Source organism: Crocodylus porosus, unplaced genomic scaffold, assembly GCF_001723895.1.
Source record: "Crocodylus porosus isolate Cpor-Errol unplaced genomic scaffold, CroPor_comp1, whole genome shotgun sequence".
NCBI classification, from domain to species: Eukaryota; Metazoa; Chordata; order Crocodylia; family Crocodylidae; genus Crocodylus; species Crocodylus porosus.
Window position 1 is genome coordinate 81376005 of NW_017728943.1, and position 24657 is coordinate 81400661.

A 24657-nucleotide genomic window follows, 5' to 3' on the forward strand; every position below is an offset into this window, starting at 1 on the left:
CTTCCCATATGATGGCTCTTGCTCCAGAGCCTTAGCAGAATGGTGTGGTGCAGAAATGCCCCTTCAGGGGGAAGGTCCCTAGGAAACTGTGGAGGGCTGGGGCGCAGGAAAAGCCCGAACGAGGACCCATCTAGTGCAACCGTGGCCATACCTTCTGCCTGATCCAGGCCTCCAGCTGCTCAGCTTTCCTGTTGAACTCCTGGAGGCTCCTCAGCCCGCCCAGGGCTTTGCTCTGATTTGAGGCTGTCTGCTTCAGCAGCTGCCACTGTTCCCTCAGGGCCAGCAGCTGCCTCCTGACAGTCTCCACACTGGGGCTGGGCCAGCTCATGAGCTGCTCACCCATCTGGGGAAAGAAGGGGAGGGAAGAGTCTCAGAATCACCAGGCCTGCTTTGGAGCACTGGCAGTGCACACAGGCAGCTGAGGGATGCAGCGGTGGGCTCTGGGACACTGAGGGGGTAGGGGAGAGGACAGGACACATTGATCAGGCCAGTAATACATCAGGATGCTGGGTGGACCCCTGGGGGCTGAGTGGGTCCTGAAGCCCCACCCCCATACCTGGTTGAGTTTGATCAGTGTGTTCTCAAAATCCTTCATGTCCCTTTGCAGGGTCTGGGCCACCCGCTCCCAGTCCTGGATTTCACAGCCGTCCTTCAGGTCCCGCAGCTTCCCTCGCACCCAGCTCTCTGCCTGCCAAACAGGGAGGAAGTCTCAGCTCCCAAGGCCATGGCCCCCTCACCTGGGAAAACAGGCCTGACACCACCCCCTTCACAAGCTGGGGTAGCAGCAGGGCAAATGGGCTAGCAGGGTAAATCCACGCATTAGGGGTTGGATACTGGACTAGAGGGGCCTGCTGCCATGACAGGGTGCAGTGAAGCAGTGTTGGTGCCAGAAAGATGGGACCCACCCTGGGCAGGATGTCCTACATCTCCCTGGTTTCAGAACAAACTAATAAGATACTCCAGCCCTTGGGGAGGAGGAGGAGGAAGTGGTAAAACTGGGAATATCTGTGTAGGTCCCCAGGCTGCTGTCTCTGAGGAGCAACCCGCCACAGCTTCCTGCAGGCCACCAAGAGAGGACACGGCCTCCCTGAGAAGGGCAGGCCTAGCCAGGAGTCTCTGCCCCCCATGTGATGCATTTGTTTTCTTTTCCTTTCCTGGCCCCTGGTGCTCCACCCCCTAAATTCTTCTGAAGAGGCAGAGGTGCCCTTCATTTGTGCCCTCCTTCCCTGTGCCACCTCTGCTGCTGCGTGGGGAGAGGAAGCTGGGCCCCTGTGTGGGCTGACCCACTCTCCCTGGGGCTGACAGCTTGGAGAAAGGCAGCCAAATATGATCTCATGCCGCAACAATGGCTTCGCTCTGGGCTGAGAGTTCACCCCCCTCCCACTGCTCACATGAAAGGCTTCTGGCCACAGGCACACCCCCCTTCACTCTTCCACTGGAGCTGGGAGCAGATTGCTCCCTCCTTCCATCACCCTCTTCCCCACTAACAACATGGCACCCCAAAGGAGAGATGTGTGCCAGATGTTGCTGCCTCAGCCTCCCAGCTGACTGCCCTGGGGCCCATACACACTTCCTACTCCCAAACCTTCCTCCTGGGCCTCCCCAGGAAGGGTAGCAGGGCCTCTACCTGCATTATTTCCTGGTTGAACTGAGCGAGGAGAGGGCTCAGGTTGGGGTTTGCCTGCCCTGTGCTGTTTCGCAAGCCAGTTTTTAGCCAAGCCATTCCACCTGGCTCCTTGGTCTTGATGCTCTCGTTCCAGGGAGCAGCTGCATGGCTTCCTGAAAGCTAGGGAAGACACAAAGACCAAAGAGTTAGTGTGCCTCCTTATAGGGTCACTTGAATAGCCTCTTGGGAGTGAATTTGTCAAGGGCTTTTCAGAAGCTAAACCTGTTCTGCATCATTGACTCTTACTGCCAGGCTCAGGGTCCTCTCTGAGTAGTTAGGTATGATCTCCCCTTGCAGGACCAGTGGTGGTCAGCCTCCCAATCATACACAGGCTTTATAAACCTCTCTCTGAACACAGTTGAAGGCAGGGATGTCAAACGTGTGGCCCGCCAGCCAGGGCCAGCCTGTGGAGCACTATAATCCAGCCCCTGATGCTCTCCATTTTGCTATGTCAAACCGGCACAATGTGCAGCGTCTGGACTGTCTGCTGCCTCCACTGCTTGCTCCAGCTGGTTCCAGGCTACACCACTCATGCTATTTCCTGCTGGTCCCTGGCTGCACTGCCTACATCTCAACAGCAGCATGGGCATCCCAACCTGGCATGTGGCCTCAGTCAGCAGTGCAAGTGGTGTAGCCTGGGATTGGCAGTGAGGCAGCTAGCAGGGGCTAGGTCCTGGGCTGCGACACCTGCTGAGGCTGGTCCTGGCTATGCTGCCCATGCTGCTTCCTGGGACTGGGTCCCAACCTGTATCGCCCACATCTCAGCAGGTAGCACGGGCAGGACAGCCCAGGGCCTGACTCCAGCAAACGGTGCAGGTAGCACAGTCTGGGCCTGGCCCCATTGAGGCAGCCGGCCAGGATGAGTCCTGGACTGCACCACCCACTGGGGTCAGTGTCCTGGACTGGCAGGGGCAGGTGCTGCCTGTGGTGGATCAGGCCTGTGGATGTGGAGGGTTTCCACAGGCCTGATCCAATCCAGGCACCCCTCATCCGGCTCATGGTAAGCAGATGTATTTGACACACTTGGTTCAAAGTGAGCTGGCCTGTAATTCCCAGGATTGCCCTAGTATTTTTTCAGAGGCAGGCACAGCCCCATTGTCCTCCAGGCCTGTGGTCAGGAGCTGGCTGATGGAACTGACTTATTTTAGGAGCTCAGACATTTACACACCTCCGCTTCACACCTCTACCCCACAGCTGCCTCACCCTTGGTGATCCTGAGCTCACCCTGTGCCTCACACCTCAGAGCCTTAACTGATCTATGAAGGGTCACTCTGGCACTCCCTCAAAGTACACAGAGCTCATCAGCACTGGGTCAAATGCACCTATGTGGCAAATGGACTGAAGCAGCCAGCCAGCATGGGCAAAGGGAGCTGGCACTCCTGCCACAAAGGAGAATGGTCCACACATTTACTTTCTCTCACAACTCAACAAATAGTGTGCCACAAAAGTGGGGAGGTGCAGGGCAGGAGTGAGGGGCAAGGGCAGGGCTGGGTGTAGGGGAATTCAGGGCTGTGACAGTGGGGCAGGGCTTCAGGGCAGGAGGGTGGGTGCTGACAGAGTTGCTTTGTGCCTCTCTCAGACTCTGCCTTGGCTGTCCTGGGCTCAGTGGCCTGCCCCACCATTCAAGCAAGGGAGGTGAGGAAATGCATCATTCCCTGCTTCTGCAGCTCTGCTGTCTCAGGCCCTGCCCCCATCCCAGCCTCCAGGGCTCTGGAGACAGTTTTCCCTTGCCTGCCCACCCCATCCCCTCCAGGGATGAACCAAGCTCTGAAGCGAGAGGGCTACTGAAACAAAAGGGTGATTCTCCTGCCCGTCTCCCTCCACTGACCAGTCTCCCTCCACTGACCGCACGGCACTTGGGCAGCCTGGGTTCCCAGTGAGCTCAACTCCCAGCTCCTCCACAGGGATCTGGAGCCTCTTATTTTAGGCAACTCGGAGAGGGGGAGAAGCGCTGTGCTTCCTCTGGGGCCCGGTCTGGCGGTCAGCGGTGACGGAATGTGCTGTCCGGGATCCAGCTCCGATGGGGGCGCCGACGAAGGTCAGCCAGCGCAGGAACTGGCCTGCCTCCAAGCTCAGCCCGAGGTCCAGCTGCACGAGCCCCTGTGCAGGGCTGAGGCTCTGAGTACCTCGTATCTTGCTGCAGCAAGGACGCCTGTGCCAATCAGTGCTGGGGGACAGAGCTGGCCAAGAAGCCAGGTGGTGCCCCAACTTCAAGCATGCCCTAAACTGCTTCCAGCTCAGGGCAGGATTTGCACAGAAAGCATGGCAGAGTCCACAGAGGGTGATGTGTTGCAGTTTTAGGATTTGAGAGTTGTAGGCACAGCCCGGGTTGGGGGCAGGGGGTGGTGACTGTGGTCTCAGAGGAGGCTGGTGGATCAGATTGGGAGGGAGAAGATCAACACAAAGGCACCATGGGCAGAACCCAGATGAGTGTATTTTGCTGAGTGCTAGAGAGCAGAGCATGTGGGGGAAGGAGGGGGTGGGCAGAGTCCTATATATCACGGCATGAGCTCCCCACACACCAGCTACAGCTGCCCTTGGGGACCAGGCACCCCTTTAAATCAGCACCTGGGGATGAAGTCCTACTCATTCACCCCTAGTTACACTACTGGACCAGTGGGAAGAGCAGAGGAAAGGGGCTGGCAAGTTGAGCAGCCTGTCATGAAGGTTGCACTCCTGTAGCATAAGTCCTCCCAGCTCTCAAGGGGAGTGGTGGTGGTGGGGTGGGGTGGTATGGGGCAGGGGGTGTTATCTGCTGAGCCTAGACCCCGGAGCAGCCATTTTCAAAGCCCTGTTGCAGCAGGCAACAAAAATCCTATAGTTTAATCTGAGTATAGGACAAAGCCCCGTGCCAAGAGGTCAAGGCCAAATCAGGATAAAGCCATACTCCAGCTGCATGCTCTGCTGGCCACAGCAGCAGCCCCGCAGCCTGCTGGAAATGCAACTGCTTTCCAGATACTTCAGTGCTAGGGCCCTGAACTGCTCCTCCTCCACAACCCTAGGGTTCCCCGTTCTGCTCCCAGGAGGCCCCCAACAGCCTGAGAGAGGAGAGCGCTGGTATTCAACTCAGAGACACCTGGCAGGGGATGGTGTGGCAGCTGTTCCACCTGCAAGATAATTCAGAGAGGGAGTGAGGACAGATCTCTGCATTCAGTGGACACATCTCTCCCTGATTAAATCCCAGGCTGAGCCAACATGGAATATGCAGGGACTCTGCTAACTACCCCCTTCAAACAAGGTGACAGCTGTCACTCCAACCTCTTAACAGAACAGTCTGTAAATCCAGGACCAGACAGATATTTTCCCCTTGGGGTCCCTCTCACTCTGCACCAAAGCATCACTCCCAGTTAGCGTGGTGGCAGAGCTGTGTGCTGGGCTAATGGGAGGCCTGTCACTCTCCATGGCTCAATCCTCCCCTGTCCCATGGTGGGCAAGTGTCCATCAAGGAGGGAGGACTCTCAATCACTGTAGTAAAGGACTTGGAGTGATAGGTCTCTTCCAGTACTGCCCTAGCCATGATGGTGCCCATCTGACCCAGTGCAGGGACAACGTGGAGCAGCAGGCTCCAGCTATGGCAGCTCCTCCCCTCTGAAAAATTATTTCATGCCACCTGCACATTCAAGTAGACAGTGCATTGATTACCTTTAGATCACACTTCACAAATGTTTCCATGCAACCGCAAGGGCTGAACGAATCCTGTCTTAGAAACAGAGATTCTTCTACCAGGGCTCTCAGCACGGACCTGCACCCTTCATTCAGTCTCTCTGAAATATAAACTCCAACCAGGACACTCAGTGACAGTACTGTGGGCAGCACAAAGCACTAGGAACCCTGCGTGCTGCGGCGTGGCCTCACAGGGAGATCTGAAGCAGGGCTCAGGGCAGCCCATTAGAGTATCTGTCTGTGAACATGCAGGCCCCCTCCACCTGCCAGTCCGAGCACTGTAGGGACAGAACAGCAATTGCCTCACTGCATGGAGCCATTCCATGCATCTGCCCCATTCACGCCCTTCTCAGACCAGGGCCTGATTAGGCTCTCCCTGCAAAGGCCCCATTCCCAGCTGAGCCCACTAGGTCCATTTCATAAACATGACAACAGCTGCTGAGTTAAGGATGATCACTCTACTCATCTCAGACTAGACTGCCTGCCACAGGCCAGTTAGGCTGCTTCCCCTGCCAAGTTTGCCCAGTTCCCCACTATATGAGACAGGCTCCACCTGTCCCCGCTCCACAAGCTTTTCATCCTAGGAACAGTCTTGGGAAAAGACAGTCTCATGCTGAGGAGCTGGTCCTGAAGGCCTCATTCGTACAGTGCCCAGCCACTCCAGATCAACCCACTTCAAAACAAGGCCCCTGCAAACCAAGGGAGCTAGGGGATGGCCACATGGAAGGGTGTGGACCTTTGTCCACCAGAGAGCAGATGTCACCACCCCTGGCGCTCCTAGCCTCCTGCTTTTCTTCTTCCACGTCCACTTCCTTGTTGAGAAAGACCTACTGGTAGAGCATGTGGGTGCCGAGTGTCAGCTTCTCACCAGGAAAAGGCTGGATACTCCTCCCTTGAGCACCCAAGGTCTCAGCTCCTCCAAAAGCAGCCACAAGGACAGAGGCTTTGTGATGTAGTTCTTGCAAGCTGTAAATATATGCTAGCCGTCCTTACCTGAACACTAGCTATTCCCTGCTACCACTGTTGAGCCTACTGGGAAAATATTAATTGTGTGGTTGATTTACTTCAGTAGCTGGCTCATCATCCCACCTGCACACAAGCAACATGAATGGGAGAAGACAATCTAGAGCCCTGGGAACCAACCTTTTTGGCAGGCATGCTACAAATTAGGTCTCACACCCTTCTCAAGTGCCATTCTGATCCTCTTTCTCTGCCAGATCAATTGCTCTGCTTTCTGCTCCCTGCCCTGTGCTTCCTACCCAATCTGCTGCTCTGCTTTCTGCTCCCTGCCCTATCTGGGCTCCCAATTCTTTCGCTGCTGCATGGCACATACAGAAGCTGCCTTGTGCCACTTCTGGCACATATGCCACAGGTTGGCCACCCCTGATCTAGAGTGTGGGTTGAGCGAGGACCTCTAAGAGCAGCCAAAGCTGGGGAGAAAGTCTGAAATGAACAGTGTTGTTAATCCAGTTCAATTCAAGGCAGAGGCTGTGAGATTGTTTAGATTATTTGCCGTGTGTGAACTGTGTTTGGGAGCAAGCTTGGAATAACACCCACAGCTCCTAGGATACTGAACACATGCAAGATTCCCAACCATGCTAACAGAGAGGTGGGACCCCATTGCCCTGTGGGGTTGCCTGGGGGACAGTGGCTGGCAGCGAAGCCACCAGTGTCACAAGGGCTTGCTTCTAGTGCAGAAAGAGTCTGTATGTTGCATGCAGTCCCTGGCCTGCCTCTAAGCCTGTTGCTTCAACAAAAACAACAACACAGCACTGCACCAGTATAACATTCTTGCCATCTGCACAGCTCAACATGCTATTTGAATATTAGCTCAGGCTCCTCAACAGTCCCCGTTGGAAGTGGCGGAGGGTTATTGGCCCATTCAGCAGACAGGAAAGCTGAAGCACGGAAAGGTACCTCAAGGTCATATCTCACATCTGTGACAGAGCTGGGAAGACAACCCAGGTGTCCTGATTCCCAGCCACGCTTGTGCATGCTGAAAAGAGCCCTGCCCTCCGAGACCTATTCTGGACCAAGCCTGGCACACCATGTCCCCTCCCATGAAAAGGCTCTGTGGCTTCAAAGCGGTCCCTCTCAAGACTGAGACAGGCTGAATGAGGTCCTTAAGGTGATGGCTGTTGTGCTGCATTGGCCCTGTCAGGGCGTCCTGAGCTCTAAGCTGTGAACATTAGCACACACCAGACTTCGCACTGCCTTGTAGTCTCCGCTACTAAATCCCAGACCACTAGGCTATATGCACACCATGGCCTGCTCAGGCTAGAAACCCTTCTGAAATGGGATCAGGCAGACAGCAAGGATGGTCCATCTCACCTTCATTGAGGAGCCAAGCAAAGACAACAATTGATCACATTGGGCAGGAGGGTTTGGGCTGGGCTCAGCTCAGCTCATGCTTATAAGTCAGACTGCCTGTTCATGGAACAGCAGGTAGTTAAAGACACTGAGTAGCTATTGATGTACCAAGCACGGGGAGCTAGGAAGCAACTTGTGAGTATGTCTCTCATCCTTGCTGCGGCAGACAGGGCCCTTCCCCACCCAGCCCTTAGTGTTGGGAGATAAACCTGCAGGTGACACAGGCATTTTATTTACATGCTGTGCCTTGCAATCCATCACCTACAGGAAAACAGGGCTGTCAGCATGAAATGACCTCATCCTTCCTGCAAAACGGCTCTGCTACGGCTGCAGAGCAGCGCAGCCGCTCCCCCAGCTCCTGTGACAACTAGCAGGGACTAGCTGGGAGCGCACGTGAAAGGGAAAAACTAAGTTGGGCCTTGCGTTGCTTTGGAGATTGGAGGTTGCAAAGGAGAGGTTGGTGTCCAAGGCTGGCTGAGACTTTCACTGCTCCAGCGCAAACCACCCCAACAGCTCAGTGGAGGGAAATGAACACACACACAAAGCTCTTGGACAAGGACTCAAAGTCAACTTAGAGGACTCTTTTCTTGGGGTCTAGGAGCTAGCATAGTGAGGTAATGTGTTGGTTGCTCACTGCTTAAAACCTGGACTGCAACCGTGATTTCACTCGCAAGTAATATGAGTTCATTGGTCTCAGTTTACACCCCAGATAATGCTTCTTTGCATCACAAAACCCCACATTGATTTGACAAGTCAGTTTTCACTCAAGAGAGGCCCCAGGGCTGCAATAGCAGGGTGAAAGGCATACATAAAACTGAGGTGTACAAACAGAGCTTCACAGGGAAGCTAATAAAGAACATAAGAGGAGCTGCAGGAGTGAGAGGTGTTGGCAGAGATGGGTGTGAGAAACCCAGAACTGGGATAGCTGGGTGAATGCTGCAGGTCAGGAGCAAACATATCAGCTTGCTGCTCCCCTTGTCTTCCAGCCGGATTATCACCCTGTCAGGATAGTATAGTTCCCTGTCCAAGAAGCAGTTACCACCCCAACACATTATACTCCTCCATCCAACATGCCCTGATCTGTCCCAAGCTCTCTACTCCCCCTCTTTTACAAAGCTTAGTTTTATAGGCCTCCCTTCTTTTCCAGCCCCACCCTCCATGATATACAGACAGGAAGGGGTTGACCCTGCCACTCAAGCTCCAAACTCCCATAGAACAACCAAAAACAAAAAAAATCTCTGTGTCCCATCCTTTAAAAAAAGGCAAAGGGTTGCTGGGAATGCTTTTCCTGTGGCTGGATCTGGGGACAAGCTCAGCCAGGCTGTTCGGCAGTGATCTGCCTCTGCATTGAGCTCACCAGAGGCTTGCGTGAGACCATGTCTGGCCTTTACCAGCACCAAAACTGGGAGGTTTTGACGATCATAGGCTCTCCTCTTCCAGCCTGCCCCACCATGAAGCCAGCTGTTGTGGGTTGGGGTTAAGTCACAGGGAGTTCCCGCTTGGTTTCTCCAATCCTAATGAGATCTCAGATGCCTTCTCTCTACACCAGCCCCAGCCCAGCAAGGGAATTTTCTGAGACCAAGGACCAAGGGATGAAAAGAAAGCAGCATGTTCTCATGGTCTGACTAGGGGAGACAGGGTTTGGGGACTCCTGGGTTCTTTTCCTACCTCTGGCAGTGTTTGGTTGTCTAACGGCAAGAGCAGGGGACTGAGTCAGGGGCTGCCCCACTGTGTGGCCAGAGGTGACTCACTGCCCCTTAGTTTCCCCAGCCGTAAAATGGGGAAGAAGAGAGAGCAAGTCCCCATTAAATGGTGAGAGGCATGTGGTCATCACAGCAACTCAGAGCAGGACACTCTGCAGCTAGCACTCAGAAGTGGAGTTTTTAATTCAGTTTAAGCCCTGAGGGAAGGTTTCTCTCAAAATTCCCCCTCCCAGGTGTTGGGAGAAGAGACCCTTAGCAGGTGAACAGTTGCTTTTGTGGACTGGGTATGCAGGGGGAGGCTGGGTTCCTTCACCAGGAGGCTACAGAAGCAACTACAGCCCTTGCCCTATGCTCCCCGAAAACCCACATGAGCACACATAAGCGTTTCTGCTGGCGTCCCTACTCCTTGAGGCTGACAGAGATTCCCAAAGCAGAGCACAGAAACCAGGAGCTAAGTCTAGGCTGGGCGGAACAGAGGGAGGCAGAAGGCAGGGTCGGATGCAGAGCACAAGCAAAGGAACCTACAGGCAGGGAAAAAGAGCCAGGAGCCCTTACCTTGAAGGGAGCTTTCCCTGGTCGGCTGTTGTTGTTGTTGTGGTTCCTCTGGCAGCTGGCATGGGCAGGGTCCCCAGCCACCCCATCCTCACCACGGCCCGGCTCCCCATGCCAGTTGGACAGCGTGATCTTCTTGATGGAGCGGGCGAGCGAGTTGCGGTTGAGCCGGTCCTCATCAGTGACCCCTTCCTCCACGGGGCTGGTGCTCTGGACCCTGCCTTCAGGGGGCCCCGGGGCCGCCTGGGTCTGGGCCAGGTAGAGGGAGACGCGCTCGTTGAGGTTGTGGCGCAGGCTGTGGTTATCCAGGGCAGCCATGGCGACATCGGGGCACGGGTCCCCGGGGCAGTCGGCAGCACACTTGGGCAGCGAGAGCTTGGTGCTGATGGTGAAGGGCTGGACCTTCCTCACTGTGCTGCCAGACATCTTCCCCTGGCATCGGCCGCCTGGGGCCCCCCTAAGTGCCAGGGCTAGTGGCTGCCAAGAGGCGAGGAGACGGCAAGGGACTGCGGTCCAAGTCGCTTGGGAAGCTGAGAAGCCCCCAGCGCTCCCCACAGAGCCTCCTCCTCCTCGGCTCTGCCCAGCTCACTCCCAGCCCTCCTGGGGGGGCAGCAGCAGGGCTTGCGAGGGGGGCCCCCCTCACACGGCTGCCATGGCAGGGCTGGGGGGGCTGTCACCAGGCAGAAGGGAGCCCCATCCTCCAGCCAGAGGCAGCGCCCCTCCAGGGACGGGGAGTGGGAAGGTGTTGGGGGGGGAGGCGGGCGCGGGTGCTCGGCGCTGCAGGTCTCAGTCGTCCACCTTCTTGCGGAGGTTGAGGATGCAGAGCAGGCAGGCGAGCAGCGCCTCGCGGGACTCCCGGGAGCCCAGGCGGGCCCGCAGGCGCCGGAGCAGCGGCAGGAGGCGCTGGCGGGCCAGGAGCAGCAGGCGGGCGCCCAGCGTGCGCAGCAGTAGCAGCAGCGGGAGCAGCGGCGCGGGCATGCTGCGCTCGGGGCGCTGCCTGCGGGCGGGACGGAGAGAGGGAGGGAGGGAGGCTGGGAGGGGGGAGCAGTTCCTCCGGCCCCGGTAGGGAGTGCTTTAGCATGAGGTCATGCGGCGGGGCCGTGTGGGGAGAGGCGGCTTCCAAGCGCGCCGGCTCCACCTGCAGCGCCGTGCACCCCCCGGCCCGCGGGATGCGCCTGGGTTCCCGCCGCCCCAAAGTTCTGCGGGCGCCATGGCAACGGGAGAGGGGGAGGGGAGGGGCGCCATGGCAACGAGGGGGGCTTCTACACAGCCCCCCCGCCCGCCTCCGCCTCATACCCCCAGGGCAGCGCATGGGGAGGGGGGCGATGCCCCCCGCAGCAGGGGCAGAGCTGCGCCGCTGTGTAACCGCAGCTCCTGAAGCCCACCTGAATGAGGGGGTGGGGAGCTGCCCCGGGCTGTGGGGTGAGGGGCTAAAGGGAAGCTGGGGTGGGATGGAGCCAGGCTGAGGCAGCTCCCACGGGATAAGGAAGGCAGCAGGGGGTCAGGAGAGTTCCCTGGGGCGTTGCTGGGCAGAAGCAGGGCGAGCTCTGCGAGAGGAGTGGGGCAGAGGGGAGCTATCCTGGTGTGCATGTGGGACTTGGCCTTACCACAAGCTCAGCAACAGGCTTCCTTGCTTGGGCAGCTGTCGGTCTCCAGGCCGGCCAGAGAAGGATCTAGGAAAGGCGGGGAAACAGATGGCCCCTTTTTGATAAGAGCTGAGAAGCAGCACGTGCCCCATGCCCCCGCGGTAGCTTTGAGGCCTGCTGTCCCGGGAAACGCTGCCCTCCCTTAAGCAGCCCTGTGTGGCACCCCAGGAACAGCATCTGGCTCAGGCTTGAATTTCACGTGTATCAGCAATGCTCTGCTTCCCTCTCCGCAGCCTGGCGCTCACCTTCTATCCCCAGCTAACCCCTCTCCTCTTGTCTCTCGCACTCCACCTGTTGTATCCCTACTCGGATCTTAGTTCCGTGGTTAGCCCTGCGCGGGGTTAATGTCACAGAGGGACACAGCATCCTCTCCCCAGACAGCCCCTGCCTGCAGCATCTCCATGTCCTTGGGATCAAGGAGGCCAAAGGCCACTGGAGGAGCGTGCCCTTCCCCTCAGACCAGCTTGGTCCCGGGCTGTGACCCTGACCTCTGGGTTCCACAGGGAGCGCAGATGGAAAGCAGCCTTCAGTGAGGACTCAGGTTACCCTAGCGGCTCCTATGGTCTTGGGATGCTTCCTCCTCCAGGGCTGCTCAGAAGATGTCCCTGGATCTGTCCTCGAAATGAGCCGTCACCGCTCAGCTTCCCCTGACTGATGGATCAGCTTCCAGCACAAATAGGAGTGATGTCCCCAGCAACGAGAAACAGCAAAACTCCCTTCCCCACCAGCTGGCCCTTTAAACCCCCACCCTCCACCCCCTGCGGAAGACACATGCTTGGTGTAAGCGATAGGACTCAACCCCCCCACCCCCAACCCCATCTGTCCAGACAGCAGCGCTGGCTCCCGGCACATGCAAGGAGGGGAGAGACAAGGGTGGGGGAGCACAGTAACATCTGCACCACACAATGACATGGCTTGGCAGCAGCCGTGGCACAGGCTCCTGTTTCAATACAAGGCCCTATTGAAACCCCACTGAGCAGGCGGCCGGGTTAAAAATATAGCCATACCCACCCCCTTGACAGCAACTGCTATGCTGCCCTAGTCTGCCTGCTGCTTCCCTTGGGAACAGTAATGCAGCCCAATTACATGGACACTTGTGTATCAGCCTGGAAGAAACTGGGCAGAAAGGGGAGTGCAGCCACCAGCACTTCAGGCATCCCCTGGCCAAGGTCAGAGGGGCTCGGCAGCAACAGAGACAGCAGGAACAATGGACCACAGTCCATCACAGGAATTGTTATCCAGTTTCACTGTGCCTTCAGAGGCTGCCTTGCGTGATGGCTATAGCTATCATGTCAAAGCCAAGCTGGGGCCTTTAAGCTCTGCTGTAAGCAGAGGGTGGAATTGGTAGGCTTCTGAGGATCCTAGCCTCTATTTTAAACTGGCTGGCACTCAGTGAGTTACTCATCTTGTCTGTGCCTTCCCTCCAGGAGAGTTTACCCATCAGTTGTTACAGGTTCTACCGACTGAATGAGCCACTTGTTTGTAGAGCGATATGAACATGATGAGGGCACCACTCAGCTACATAGTCCCTCAGTTAGCTGCTGTTGTCCCTGTAGGGGACATTTGCCCTTAGCTGAGTCTGGGGGTAGATGTCCTCTTCATCCTCACAGCTTCCCCTAAACTGGTCTCATGTAGCTCAGATTTCACAGGTTGCTTCCCTTGCCCACAGTGTCCCTCTCCCATTGGTCTCTAGTGAATGTCATGGGTCTGCCAACCTCTCCTGGACTGCACAACTCCTGAAAAGTCTGGCAAATGTGCTTGGAGCCTGTGAATGCACCGGGCTTGTTTTAAGAGTCTTGTGGGGGTGGGAATAGGCAGCAGAACTATGGCAGGCTGTCAGCTTCACTCTCGCCACTCCACGAAGCAGAGCGCAGGGCATCGAGAACAGAAACTGCTGATTCTCCATCTCCAGTCCAGTCCCAATGTCCACTGCCTGGATGATCCGAAGCCTGCATAAGTGAGCTCAGCCAGAATGACCTTTCCCAGCCCTGCAGCTTTCTCACGGGGCACTGGGGATGAATGAGGTTGAGGGGGCTGGCCCAGTCCCAGCACAAGAGACATCATGCTCCTAAATCAGGAACAGCCATTCAGCAGCTCTGCTCCAGACCAAGAGTTGCAAGAGTCAGCAGTGACGTAAGCCTCCTGGGACATGCTTCCTAGAGACTCCTGGCCCCGCCAGGCTTCTTGTGTCCTATGGCTGGAGAGCAATCTGGCTCTCCTATGCATGTGCACTGAACATGCCTGCCTGCACCATGCAGCATATGCTTCAAACCTAACCTTGCCCTCAGTTGTACCTCCATGAACTTCAGTAGAGCTGCACAAGCAGAGCGAGACCCCCACTTGGCCTTCAGTGTGCAGCAGCCAAAACTGTCTGCTGCAGCTGCATTAGGGTTTCAGGCTCTACCAGCAGGCAAATTTTCCCTGTGTGCAGCAGAGACAGAGATTAGAACACATGGGGAAAGAGGCAGTGCTCCCGAGTTATAGATAGCTCCAAGTGTTGAGCACAGATGAGTCACTTCCTCTGTACCTCAATTTCCCCATTACCATTAGCACAGCACTGGGAATAATGTTCCCATAACAGGTTTGGCGGTTGGTGTCAGACCAAGGTGGGGGAGCATAGAGAGGAACAGAAGACAGCCAGTACCAGTTGATACTGCAAGGCACTCGTGATGGGACGCAGACCTTGTTTAGCATGCCAGGGATGCCTACACCCCACTGCTTGCCAATGCACACTGAGCTCCCTGCCCGAGCAAGTGTGACCCTGCCTTCCTGCCACTTGGCCATGCTGATGGTTCCCACGTCATCCTGAGAGAATGAGCAGCAGCAGCCAAGAAAGCTGGCACTCCAGCACATTCCTAGGTGTGTTGTGTATGCAGGTTACCAAACCTGTAGAGATATGTAGAGTGAGAGAGAGGCCCCTTGGAACAAAGTACCTCCAGTGACTGCAGCCTGTGGAAATCAGTTGGCATGGAGGCAATAAGTGGGAGTGAACAACAGCAGGTGAGCTCAGAAATGCCATGATGGCAACCCACTCCAGTCTGAGCAAGGTGCTTGCATGAAGAGGGGCTGGCAGAATACCAGAGGGGCTGGAGATAAAGCAGAGCAGGGTTTGTTTGCTAGACCACTGGGGTCAGGAGTAGCAATACTGGCTGGAAAACAAGTTGCCCATAAATGTGGGGGGACAACTGGGTTTGATGGCCCGGGAGGTCCTTCCAAGCCCTATGTTCTGGTGATGGTGCCTTCTTTTCTCCCAGAGGCCTGAGCAGTCCAACAGTTTAAGTCTCTTAACAGTTTCTTGACTCTCAACAGCTCTTTCCTGCTTCAGGAAGATCAGGATTCTTATCCTCATCTTTAGCTGGGCAAAGAGAGGCCCCCAGAGGTGAGGGGACTTGCTGAAGATCACACAGTGAGTCAATGACAGAGCTGGGAGTGGATGCGACTCTCCATTTGCTTACCTCCCGAGCTCCTCACTGGGAAGAAAACACAAGAGAACCCAGCCAAGAGGGCTGACTGATGCTCAACTGGAGTACACTGCCTAAGGCAGGGGCACACTGAGAGTCACCCATTGCAAACAGAACTCATAAGCGGCACAGACAAATTCCCAGAATTACCACTTCTCTCCCTTCTTCAAAAGAACAGAGTGGGGAAACATCCTGAGTACCCCAATGGAGCTCTTGCATCCTCTCCCAGATAGCATGTCTGCTGTTATTGCCAATTTCAACACTGATCCTTGCAGTCAGTAGAGCATTCCTATGGTCACACCAGTGTACTGCTTCATGATAGCACTATAGGACTGGTCTTATCTCCATGTATAAACTTCCTCACCTCACAAAAGAGGCACACACAGGTAGTATTCATGGATCTTCATTTACTATTGCCACCCCAGTGCTTCTGACTGGTTGACCACCAGAAGTCTGACCTCAGCCGTGTAGCTCTCATCATTGCAAGGCCTTTGGGAGATGAAACCCCCTGTCCCAGGCTTCGGGGGGGGAGGGGGAGGAGAGAAATCTCTTCACTTCTACCCAAATCAAGTCCCCTTCTTCCCTTACATGCTCCTCAGCTTCAACCACATCTTGATTTACCATATAAATCCATAGCTTAAGGGGATACTCTCCCTATCTCCCTTCTCTACATTTTCCCCAACTAGTTGCTTCACTGGAGCTTTTCCTGGTCTTTGGTGTATATCATGAGATTAGCAGTGGTCTTTACTATCTTCCACTTCCTTTTTCCCTCAGAGGTGCTTTGAACTTCTACACTGTTCAGACATGCCTCAGGAGTTTTGACCACAGATGCAGCTAAGGGTAAGCAGTGATTTCGCCTCTGGTTCACTGAGCCCGGCCTTGGCAAGTTGGCTTCTCAGCTCTCTGGGGTTAATTCTGTTGCTTCTGACACACTTCCTTCAATAACTCCACTGTCAGCCCCCTAGACATTTTATGATGTCCATATTGACTCCAGCTACCTACAAGGTGATCAGATGCATCACAGGGACTTCAACCTACCTCTCTCATAGGGCTTTGTAAAACAAAATATGCAGAGGGAGGTATGAACTTAATGGTGTGGATGAGACATACCCCCACTGCATTTGTACTTGTACAATTAGCCTACCACCCCAGCAGGGCACGGTCCCAGACTAGCTGTCTGTAATAGCATCCACCTCTTCTCTGCAGTGCACACCTCTCCCTTGGGTCTCAGGCTACTAAGATTTTAGGTCAAGGAAAACAAGTTTATAAAAGTGCCCCAGACTCAATAACTCACAGATCTCTTCCTTATTTGGTATTTCCCTGCTGTTTCTCATTTCTGTTGCAACTGCTCATTTGCACGCAACTTTGATGTAAGCCACAGCCCCCTTTCTGTGAATGCCCCCCACAAAAGAAACAAAACAAAACAAAAACCATGCCTCAGGAGTCACGGTGAACATTTCCAACTAAACTTGTCTACAGCGTTCAGAAGAGCCAGGGGCCTCCTCAGACCTGCAGGTAAAGACTGCTGGCACCTTTGTTGTCACTTGGGGGCAGTGGGGGAACAGGTGTGGGGAGCAACAGTTATGGCCTCTGGTCCTTGTCAGCCACCTGATTTAATTCACAGCTCATCCCCAAAGCATTTGCCAACACACTTGTATCATTTGCATCACTACAGGGAGGCAGCCATTTAGACTATGTCACCAGAAAGGCAGCAGATAACCAGAGCTTGTTCCCACCTATGAACTCTAGATCCTTCTGATACAGGCTGTCTATTTTGAGGTCAAGTGATCTGTGCCTCCCTTTGTCTCCAAGCCTCTATCTTCCAGGTCTGCCCACTCACTCAGACACCTGGCTTTTCCATTGGACACTGCTACCTTTCTCACTTGAATTTTTTTGGCTCTCACCACAACAACATCTGGATTTTTCTGTAGCACCATCTCCTCACTGACCTGCAGACTGAGCAAGAGAGAAGGGGGCCTCTCTTCTGCTTTCCCAGTCAGAGCTGGTGTATCTCTTGCCCCAAGGCTTGTGATCCACGGCTACCAGCTCCAGTGCCTTCTGGTCAGCAGCAGACAAACCTTGCTCTGCGCATTAAGCTCAGGTCAAGGCTGCCCATTTCTGAGCTGTTCGTTCCTTTGTGCATGCTACCTGGCTTGTTTAAGAATAAACCAGACCTACCCTTAACTTTCACTTCTAGAGTACTAAGGTTTAGGTGCTTGCAAAAGCCTCTTATCGATCACTATCACAATAATCCAAACACGTTGCAAAGGCCAGGATGGGCAACCTCTCACGATGCTGCCAGGCAGCTACCAGCTTGGTCAGAACAGGCTTCAGTATGGTTTCCTTTCCTGGCCTCTCCAGCACATAATTTAGACACAGGCTCTCTCTGTGTTACCCCTTCAAAGAAATGGGATCTCTCTGCTCAGCTGCTTGCACGCATTTTGCAGTCTCGTTTATCTCCCCACTCTTGAGTGCTCTTTGACTTAGGTCAGAGTCCTCTGAGGGGTTCACTCCCGCTGTTTTGCCTCACCTCTGAATGCTGGTGACTCCCTTTCACACCTACACCCAACTTCTTTTCATCATCTGGCTTCTCCTTTCTTGGTTAGGGCCTCTCTCTTTTCTAACCACCCACCCCCTTCCTCAAATAATCAAAATTCCCCACCAGGTGATCTGTACCTTAATGAGGAGCCTACCACACAGAGCCCATTCTCTGGTTTGACCACATTTAGCTCAATCATAATGTTGCCTAAGTCAGCCCAGTCCAATGTCACTACATCTAGTTGGCCTGCTCACCTACCCTAGATGCGACTATATCTGTCTCTCTCTTATACCCCCCACCCCATTTATCACTTCCACCAAGTGTCCTTGAAAAGAATGAAGCCCCTGAAGTGAGGTAACCAGAAATTCAAGGTTACCTTGGTAAATCACATCACCTCATAAGCCTAATTTGGAACTACAAACTATAACAAGATGGGGCAGAAGGAGGAGGTTTCTTCTCTGCCTCACGGGAGAGTGGGAGGCTGGATTCCTTTCATGGTTTCTAAGAGCTTGGAGAGCCACTGGGGAAAGGTGCAAGGGCAGGGCCTACGATCCTCCCCAGGGGGTTTTGCTGGGAATGTGCAGAGCTGGGCTCTTGCCAGCGAGGGCCGGAAGCCCGTGCATCTCGCTCCGCAGAGCAGCACATGTTGAATGCCTGTGCAGTGACACATCCGACAGCTCTGGAGCGAACGCCCCCCATCATCCAGTGAAGCAGATGGCTGCTTCAGACCAGTGTGCCCATTCCTGTGCCTGCTGCTGGGGGTGGGGTGACCAGAACAGGACGCATGTGGAGAGCCTCCCAAACTGGGCCCAACCTCCTCTTCCTGCTGAGTAAGAATGAGGTCACAGACCACAGATTGTGCATGGACCCGACCCAAGGGATAGGGCCAGCCTGTGTCCTGTGTTCAGCAAAAGGAAGTGACCCACTGTCCCTTCCTGGGGGCAGGGAGCAGACTTCTGGCCTGTGGCAATGGTGAGAACATGTTTAAAGGGCCAGTGCAGCAGGGTTTGGCATGTCTGGTGCCCAGGTCAGAGTCTGACCCACTTCTCTCAAGGCTGGCTCCAAAGCTGCTCCAGCAGGGCAGGAAGTACTCAGGCTCCAGGTGCCACTTGAGCAAGCTTGGGACAGACACAGCAGGAGCAGGACTCAGGGAGCAGGGTGGGAAGGTGGTGATGAGGCTGTCTGGGCTGAAATGGTGGCCTCTGTCCCGTGAACTCACTGCTTTTGCAGAGGCACTAGAGAAAGAGGCAGCTAGAGCAGGAGGGAGAAGGGCAGGGGACAGTAGAGTGCCCTCATGAATGGTGCCATAAGCCTATGATAGGAGGCATGTTGGGAAAAGGCAGAAATCAGATTGGGGGTCACAATCAGTGGCGGGCAGAGGGAGCTATCTCAGGCTGGGGAAGGAGGTCAGGGACTATTTGTCCAGGGTGGTGGGAGCTGACTTGCAGCCTTTTCCCCTGCTACTGGGTAGCATCCCTGCTACCCAAGCCTAGAGATACAGGAGTACCACCCCACGCTGGGGAAAGGAGCTGGTCTGGCTCAGGGAATACACGGGGGCATCTCACCACAAGGCATAGGCCCCCAATTAGCATGTGCTATTGGCATCTCTCCTCCCTTCAGTAGCCATCAGGCCTCACACTTCAGCAACTGTGTCTGAGTCACTGCCGAGCTCTGCTGCCTGCACATGGAGCTGGGTGGCGGGATCAGGAGGGGCAGGCAGGGTGCTATAGGCATGGGTCTGGGCCTGGTGAGGGGTAGGTTGGGATTGGTGACAAGAAGTGGGCAAGGTGCACTTTCCATTTGACTGACCCAAGGCGAGTCCCTCCTGGCTTGCAGGGGAACTAACTACAGAGACAAGTCTTCAGCAGGGAGACCAGCACAGAGGTCAGGAAGCTTAACACCCCCAGTCAGCAAGGACTGGGCAGCCTGTGTCATGGGGGTCCCATGATTTGGCTCAGGGGAAAAAAGGAAAGTTGCTCTTTGGTGAGATCTCAGCCCTTGTTGGGAGCTGAAAGGGGGTTTCTTGTGGGCAGCAGCTGCCAGGCAGGCCTCAGCAGCTCTGTGTTCGGAGGAAGGAGGGGGCAAAGAGGGGCAGTGACAACTGGGCGCAAGGCCTGGAGCAGAAGGAATGCGGGATGCTCGCTCTTGGAGAAGGGGTCAGGCCTATAAATAGCTTAGATAACTGAGCCTGTTGGGAGGCATGGAGGGATCCAGGCCTGCACAATCCCTCTGTTGGTTAGTGCTGAGGGGGCAGCTGTTGGAGCAGGCAGGGTCTGGCAGCTGTCAGCCATGCCAGGCTCCTGACAGGGGTATCCAAACAGGGCATTCCTCTCCATCCCAAATGCCTGTGGCGCAATGCTGCCCACTCTGCTTCCCCCATCCCCCTACCTTGCTATCCTCCAGCCAGGCCACGGGGCTGCAGCCAGACTCCTCTTCCCCTAACCTCGGTGCCACAGCCCTCTCTCCACCCAACCTGCCATAAGGCAGCAGACAAGCTTGCCACCCGTTCCAGCCCAGATATTAGCTACCCATTTCCAGGAAGCTTTCCCTTCCTCCCTGGAAAAGGGGGCCCTCGGAGAGCTGCAGGACAGTGCTGACTGCAGGGTGCTGCTCTCACCTTTTCACGGAGCTGCTGTCCCCAGTGCTGGTTCTTACACATGACAAACCTGCCACTGGCATAGACTGGTGGGACACAGACTCTTTGAATAGGAGGTGGCCAGGGAGGAAATCAGAAGACTCTGGGGGCTGTAAAATGGAGCTCCTCCATCCTGGGCTTTTGGCTCCAAGGTGATGCCTCCTGGGTGGTGAGTTTGAGGTGTTCAGTGACCAGTATCCCCCTGCTAGTATCATTTGCAGGCAGTTATACCAGTGTGGCCCAGGGCTGGCTGTGAGCCCACCTGCACCTCTAGGGCAAAACTGAGGCACATGGGTGGGGAGCAAGGACATTCACCCTTGTTACTGCCTGGGCTGAACCTGCTCTGGGCATATGGAAGCTACCAGGCCCCATCCTGCTCCCAGCACCAATCCCCAGCCTGAGCACCCCTTGAACAGTTGTTTGGAGGAGAGGCTGTGCTCTTGAGGAGTAGTGGGCAGGATGTTCAGGGAGCCTCTCTCCTCCCCCCACCCCTGCACAAAGAGCCCTTTGTGCCAGCAAGCCTGGAATTCCTGCGGCCGTGAGCCCAGGGGCAGAGCGAGACCCACATCTAATGGGGAAGGCGAGGCCAGAGGGTCCACCTGCTATGGGCAGCGGCAGCTGGTCAGGACAGGTGGGCATGGGCTGCAACCCCCACCCCTCTGCATGCTCTTGCTTCTGACAGGCTGGGCAGGGGGGCAGAATGGACATGAGCAGCTGGCAGGAAAAATGAATGAGAGAGAGAGATGGACCCCACAGGGTGGTCACTCCCTGGGGGTAGGTTGGATTCCGGAGCTAGGCCTGACCCAGGGCTGGGGAAGCTGCTAGAGCATCTCAGGGGTCTTGCCAGAGATTTGGCACAGAATTGGGAAAAGCTTAATGCTTTTGAGGCTGGGCCAGTGCTCAGCTTGGCTTTGGGCAAGGGGAACCCAGGGAGGGGGTCGCTGGCAGGGAGACTCTTCTGGCTTCCAGAAATGGTGGTCTCCTTCTCTATGACCTGGGAAGCATGGACAGTGGGAGGTGGTGGTTCAAAAGCATTCTGCTACCCAGAGGTATCATGACCTGAGGGAGGCCCCTAACTCTTCCCTTCATCATCTAATGCCAGTGCAAACCCCATTAGTAACCACTGCGTCCTGCCCCAGACCACACCCTCGCTGAGGCCTATAAGACCCGTGCCATATCCACAAACCAGGAAAAAGGATCCTCAAGGCTCCCAGGTGGGAAGGAAGCCAGTGTGGGCCCAGGCACTGGAAGGGATGGGATGGATAGAACAGGCTCTTCCAGCTCCAGCTGCTCCTTGACCTGGATCAAAGATCATCTCACTTTCCTGAGGAGGTGCAGGTGTCCCTTAGTGAGAGTCCTGCCCAGTAGCATGACTAGGACCAAAGGGTGGAGAGGTGTTACCTGCCTATGCCCTGATGGCTGAGAAGCTCTGCCCCATCCCACTATCTTACCACCCTCCTCCCTTTCCAAAGCACCCCTTGCAGGCAGATGTCAGACCAGGATGGGCAGGGGCTATTGTGTGTGCTATACCAGAGTCAACATGAATGCATCCTCCAGAGTTGGCTAAGGGAGCCCTAGGCTTGGGGCCTGCATGACAGGACTCACAGGCTGTTCCTTCTGCCCTGGCACTGCTAATGGGGCAGGTGGGTGTACAGCTCAACTCAACTTCCCCATCAGCCTCTTTCAAAATGAGGATGTGAGCACTGCACTGTCAGACAGAGACAGCAGCATTCCCCCTCTGTGCCCCTCATATGCTGGGCTGGGTGGTCATGGCAGCTGACTGGGGGCAAGGAGGGTGTGGTTGGTCAAGCTAAGCCTTGGCACCTGTCACCCCAATGGCAGAAGGTGTCCCACAATTGGGGCCTTTGTGTCTGTGATGAGTCCCCACAGCTGGAAGAGCAACCAAAGCTGCTCCTGCTTTTGAGCCTTTCATGCTTGTCAGCCGGCTGCTGCTGCTCCAGCCCCCTATGGTCCCCCTTTCTCAAGGGGGCTCAGCTGCTGAGGCCTAGTTGACCTCCTGCACAACAGACAGCATGGCAGGTGTATGTGGAGGATGCAGGGAGAGAGTGAGGTGGGGGCCTGGGCCTACGGGCGTGCACTCTCTCCCACATGGGCACATGCACACACACATGCAGGTTAGGTCAGCTTGTTCATCTTGTGGCTGCAGGCCAAGCAAAGGGACTTGGCCAGGAGGAGCTGCAATGCCTACCTGCAGAGAGCAGGAACAGAGGTGGCTCTGGAAGGATGCTTGCTCTTCTCTACTGGAGATCCTGTAGTCGTCTGGCCAGAGCTGTAGCCTCTTCCACAATTGGAAAGAGGAAGCGTGTGTTTGTGTGTGGGGCGAGGGGTAGCAGGGGGGGCATGGGCCAAGACTGAAGGGTACTGGCAGAGCTGCACTGCAGGTCAGGGGTCTCAGGGAAGGCAACACCTGCAAGCAATCTAAGTCCCAAGTGCAGACCTTGCCTAGAGAGGGCTGGACTGTGACTCCCTTTCAGGGTATTAGCAGTCAGCAAGAGCCAAAAGCCTCTGGCAAAGCCAAATGGTGAATCCTGCTTTGAGCAATGTAGCAGAAATATTGTCCACCCCCCCAGCATCCTTCCTTTGTGCAAGGATCCTGGAAGCTCTTTGCATCCAGCTGTGATCCACACAGCCTCAAAGGAAGCAGCAGAACTGCTTTGACCTCCCACAGTCCCTATCCAGAGTCAAGTGCCTTGTGTGGTCTCCTTTCCAGAGCCCAGAGGCAGGCTGATCTCTGTTCCTGGCTCCACTCCATGTTTACCCCCATCCTGTCTGAGCAGCTTCCCCCCCCCCAGCACACATACTTCCCTGTCCCTCCCTCCCTGGAGCACTTCATAGTGCACAGAGAAGATGCATATAAACTGATGGATATAAATGCTAGCAGAAACTGAAAACCTATACTGCATCCCCCCTTCCTGAATTATCCTTATCTTGCCTAAGCAAGTCCCATCCTGACCCAAGAACCAGGGCTGAGATGAATGCAGTAGCCCTGTCTGTACTGTACCAGGCTTTCTGAGGTGGCCTGCTTTCTCAAAGCCAGGGCTCCTGTGCAAGGTGCTGGGAGTAGGCCTGGGCCTGGGCCTGGATTAATACTACAGGTATGTGCTCACACATGTGGATAGCAGCATTGGCTTCTCCTGTGCTGAACGATACCAAGAATATAGTGTAGCAGCCACACTGCATGGACAAATGGCCTGGGCCCCAACCTTTTCCAAGAGCAGCTAGCCAGATCCAGCTGACAGGACAGCAAATCCTTCTGTATTGCTCCTTACTCACTCCTGATCTATAGCCCCCCATTGTCCCAGCTCTGGGTGACCGATGCCCAGCTCTGCCACTGTTCCTCACTCCTGCCCTGTGGCCCCTCTGCTATTCCAGCTTTAAGTTTCCCTCCTGCGACAGTGCCCGGCACTGGCATAGCTGGACACCCTGCATTGTTTCAGCACCCCCACGTGTTCTGAACACTGGAGGTGAACGCCCAGTGGTGTCATCACATTCAGGAGGGACTGGGATGTTGTCCCAGCAGGCCAGGAAACTTCCCCTCTACAGACTCCTGCAGGCTGAGATATGACTGCACCGGATGGCGGCTGGGCTGAGCTCCCAGTGCTGGAGGGAGGTCCTGCTCAGCCAGCTTGGCTTGCCAACTGCTTCCCTGCCTCTGTCCCAACACCCAGCTAGCTTTAATACAAGCTTCTTCCAGGCCGGGAGCCAGCAGGCCTGCTCAGCTGGAGCACAGCCCCAGTGCTGCAGGGCCTCCATGACGCTAGGACTGCATTGCCCCCTAGTGCTTACTGGGCAAGGGGACATTATAAGTCATGAGCATGGGCAAGAACCCATTTGAAAATCCTCCTAGTGCAGAGCTGGTTTCTTGGGATAGATGTGATATCTTTTATAAGACCACGTGAGTAGTCAGAAAAAAAGTTCTTAGCAAGCTTTCAGGTGCAATCAGCCTTCTTCAGGTATGGGGAGTATCTGCTGTTCTGAGACTCCAAGGAAAGAGAGAAGCTAACAGTGTGGAGGGGTGTCAGTGGAAATGTAAATGGGTGGAAATTAGGAAAACAAAAAGGTAGAGCAGCAAAGGGGGGGGAACCCAAAGGTGAGTAAAGAGACTACAGTAGTAGTAATTCAAGGTAGAAAAGAGGCTGACTGTGAAAAAGTAAATAGCTAGAAATTAGGAAGACAAAGGGCAGAAAAGTGCAGAGCTGGCACCGCAGCCCAGCAAGCAGCAGACAGGACACCCCAGCTGAAATGCTTGCAGCCATAACTGCCTGCAGTTGTGCCTAGCCAAAGCGCTAGGCATTGCCGAACTTCCTAGCTGTGCCCAGCTTAGCTCAACCCTGCCCCATGGTGCCTCCTGGTCCACAGTGCTCCCTGGTCCGGAGGCTGATTACTGCTGGAAGGCTAAAG

The 24657-nt window shown here is 55.3% G+C and overlaps 2 protein-coding genes across 8 annotated transcripts in view; both read right to left on the bottom strand.

Annotated features, from left to right (window-relative positions):
• LOC109319854 overlaps positions 1-10523 on the bottom strand; it is a 37700-nt gene extending 27177 nt beyond the window's left edge. For 6 of the 7 annotated variants that reach the window (XM_019549657.1, XM_019549658.1, XM_019549661.1 and 3 more), the window contains exons 1-4: positions 9958-10523; positions 1628-1786; positions 557-688; positions 152-343 (exon numbers count right to left, since the gene is read on the bottom strand). In XM_019549657.1, coding sequence (XP_019405202.1) covers positions 152-343; positions 557-688; positions 1628-1786; positions 9958-10380 — 906 coding nt within the window. In that variant the 5' untranslated portion in view covers positions 10381-10523. The remainder of the gene's footprint in view (positions 1-151; positions 344-556; positions 689-1627; positions 1787-9957) is intronic. The other variant, XM_019549659.1, reaches the window with a different exon arrangement.
• A 141-nt stretch (positions 10524-10664) lies between these two features.
• Positions 10665-10948, bottom strand: LOC109319855 (uncharacterized LOC101929726 homolog). The gene has a single exon (XM_019549662.1). It carries the CDS (start codon positions 10930-10932, stop codon positions 10741-10743), a length of 192 nt encoding a protein of 63 aa, XP_019405207.1. The 5' UTR covers positions 10933-10948; the 3' UTR covers positions 10665-10740.
• Between the last annotated feature and the right edge of the window lie 13709 nt (positions 10949-24657).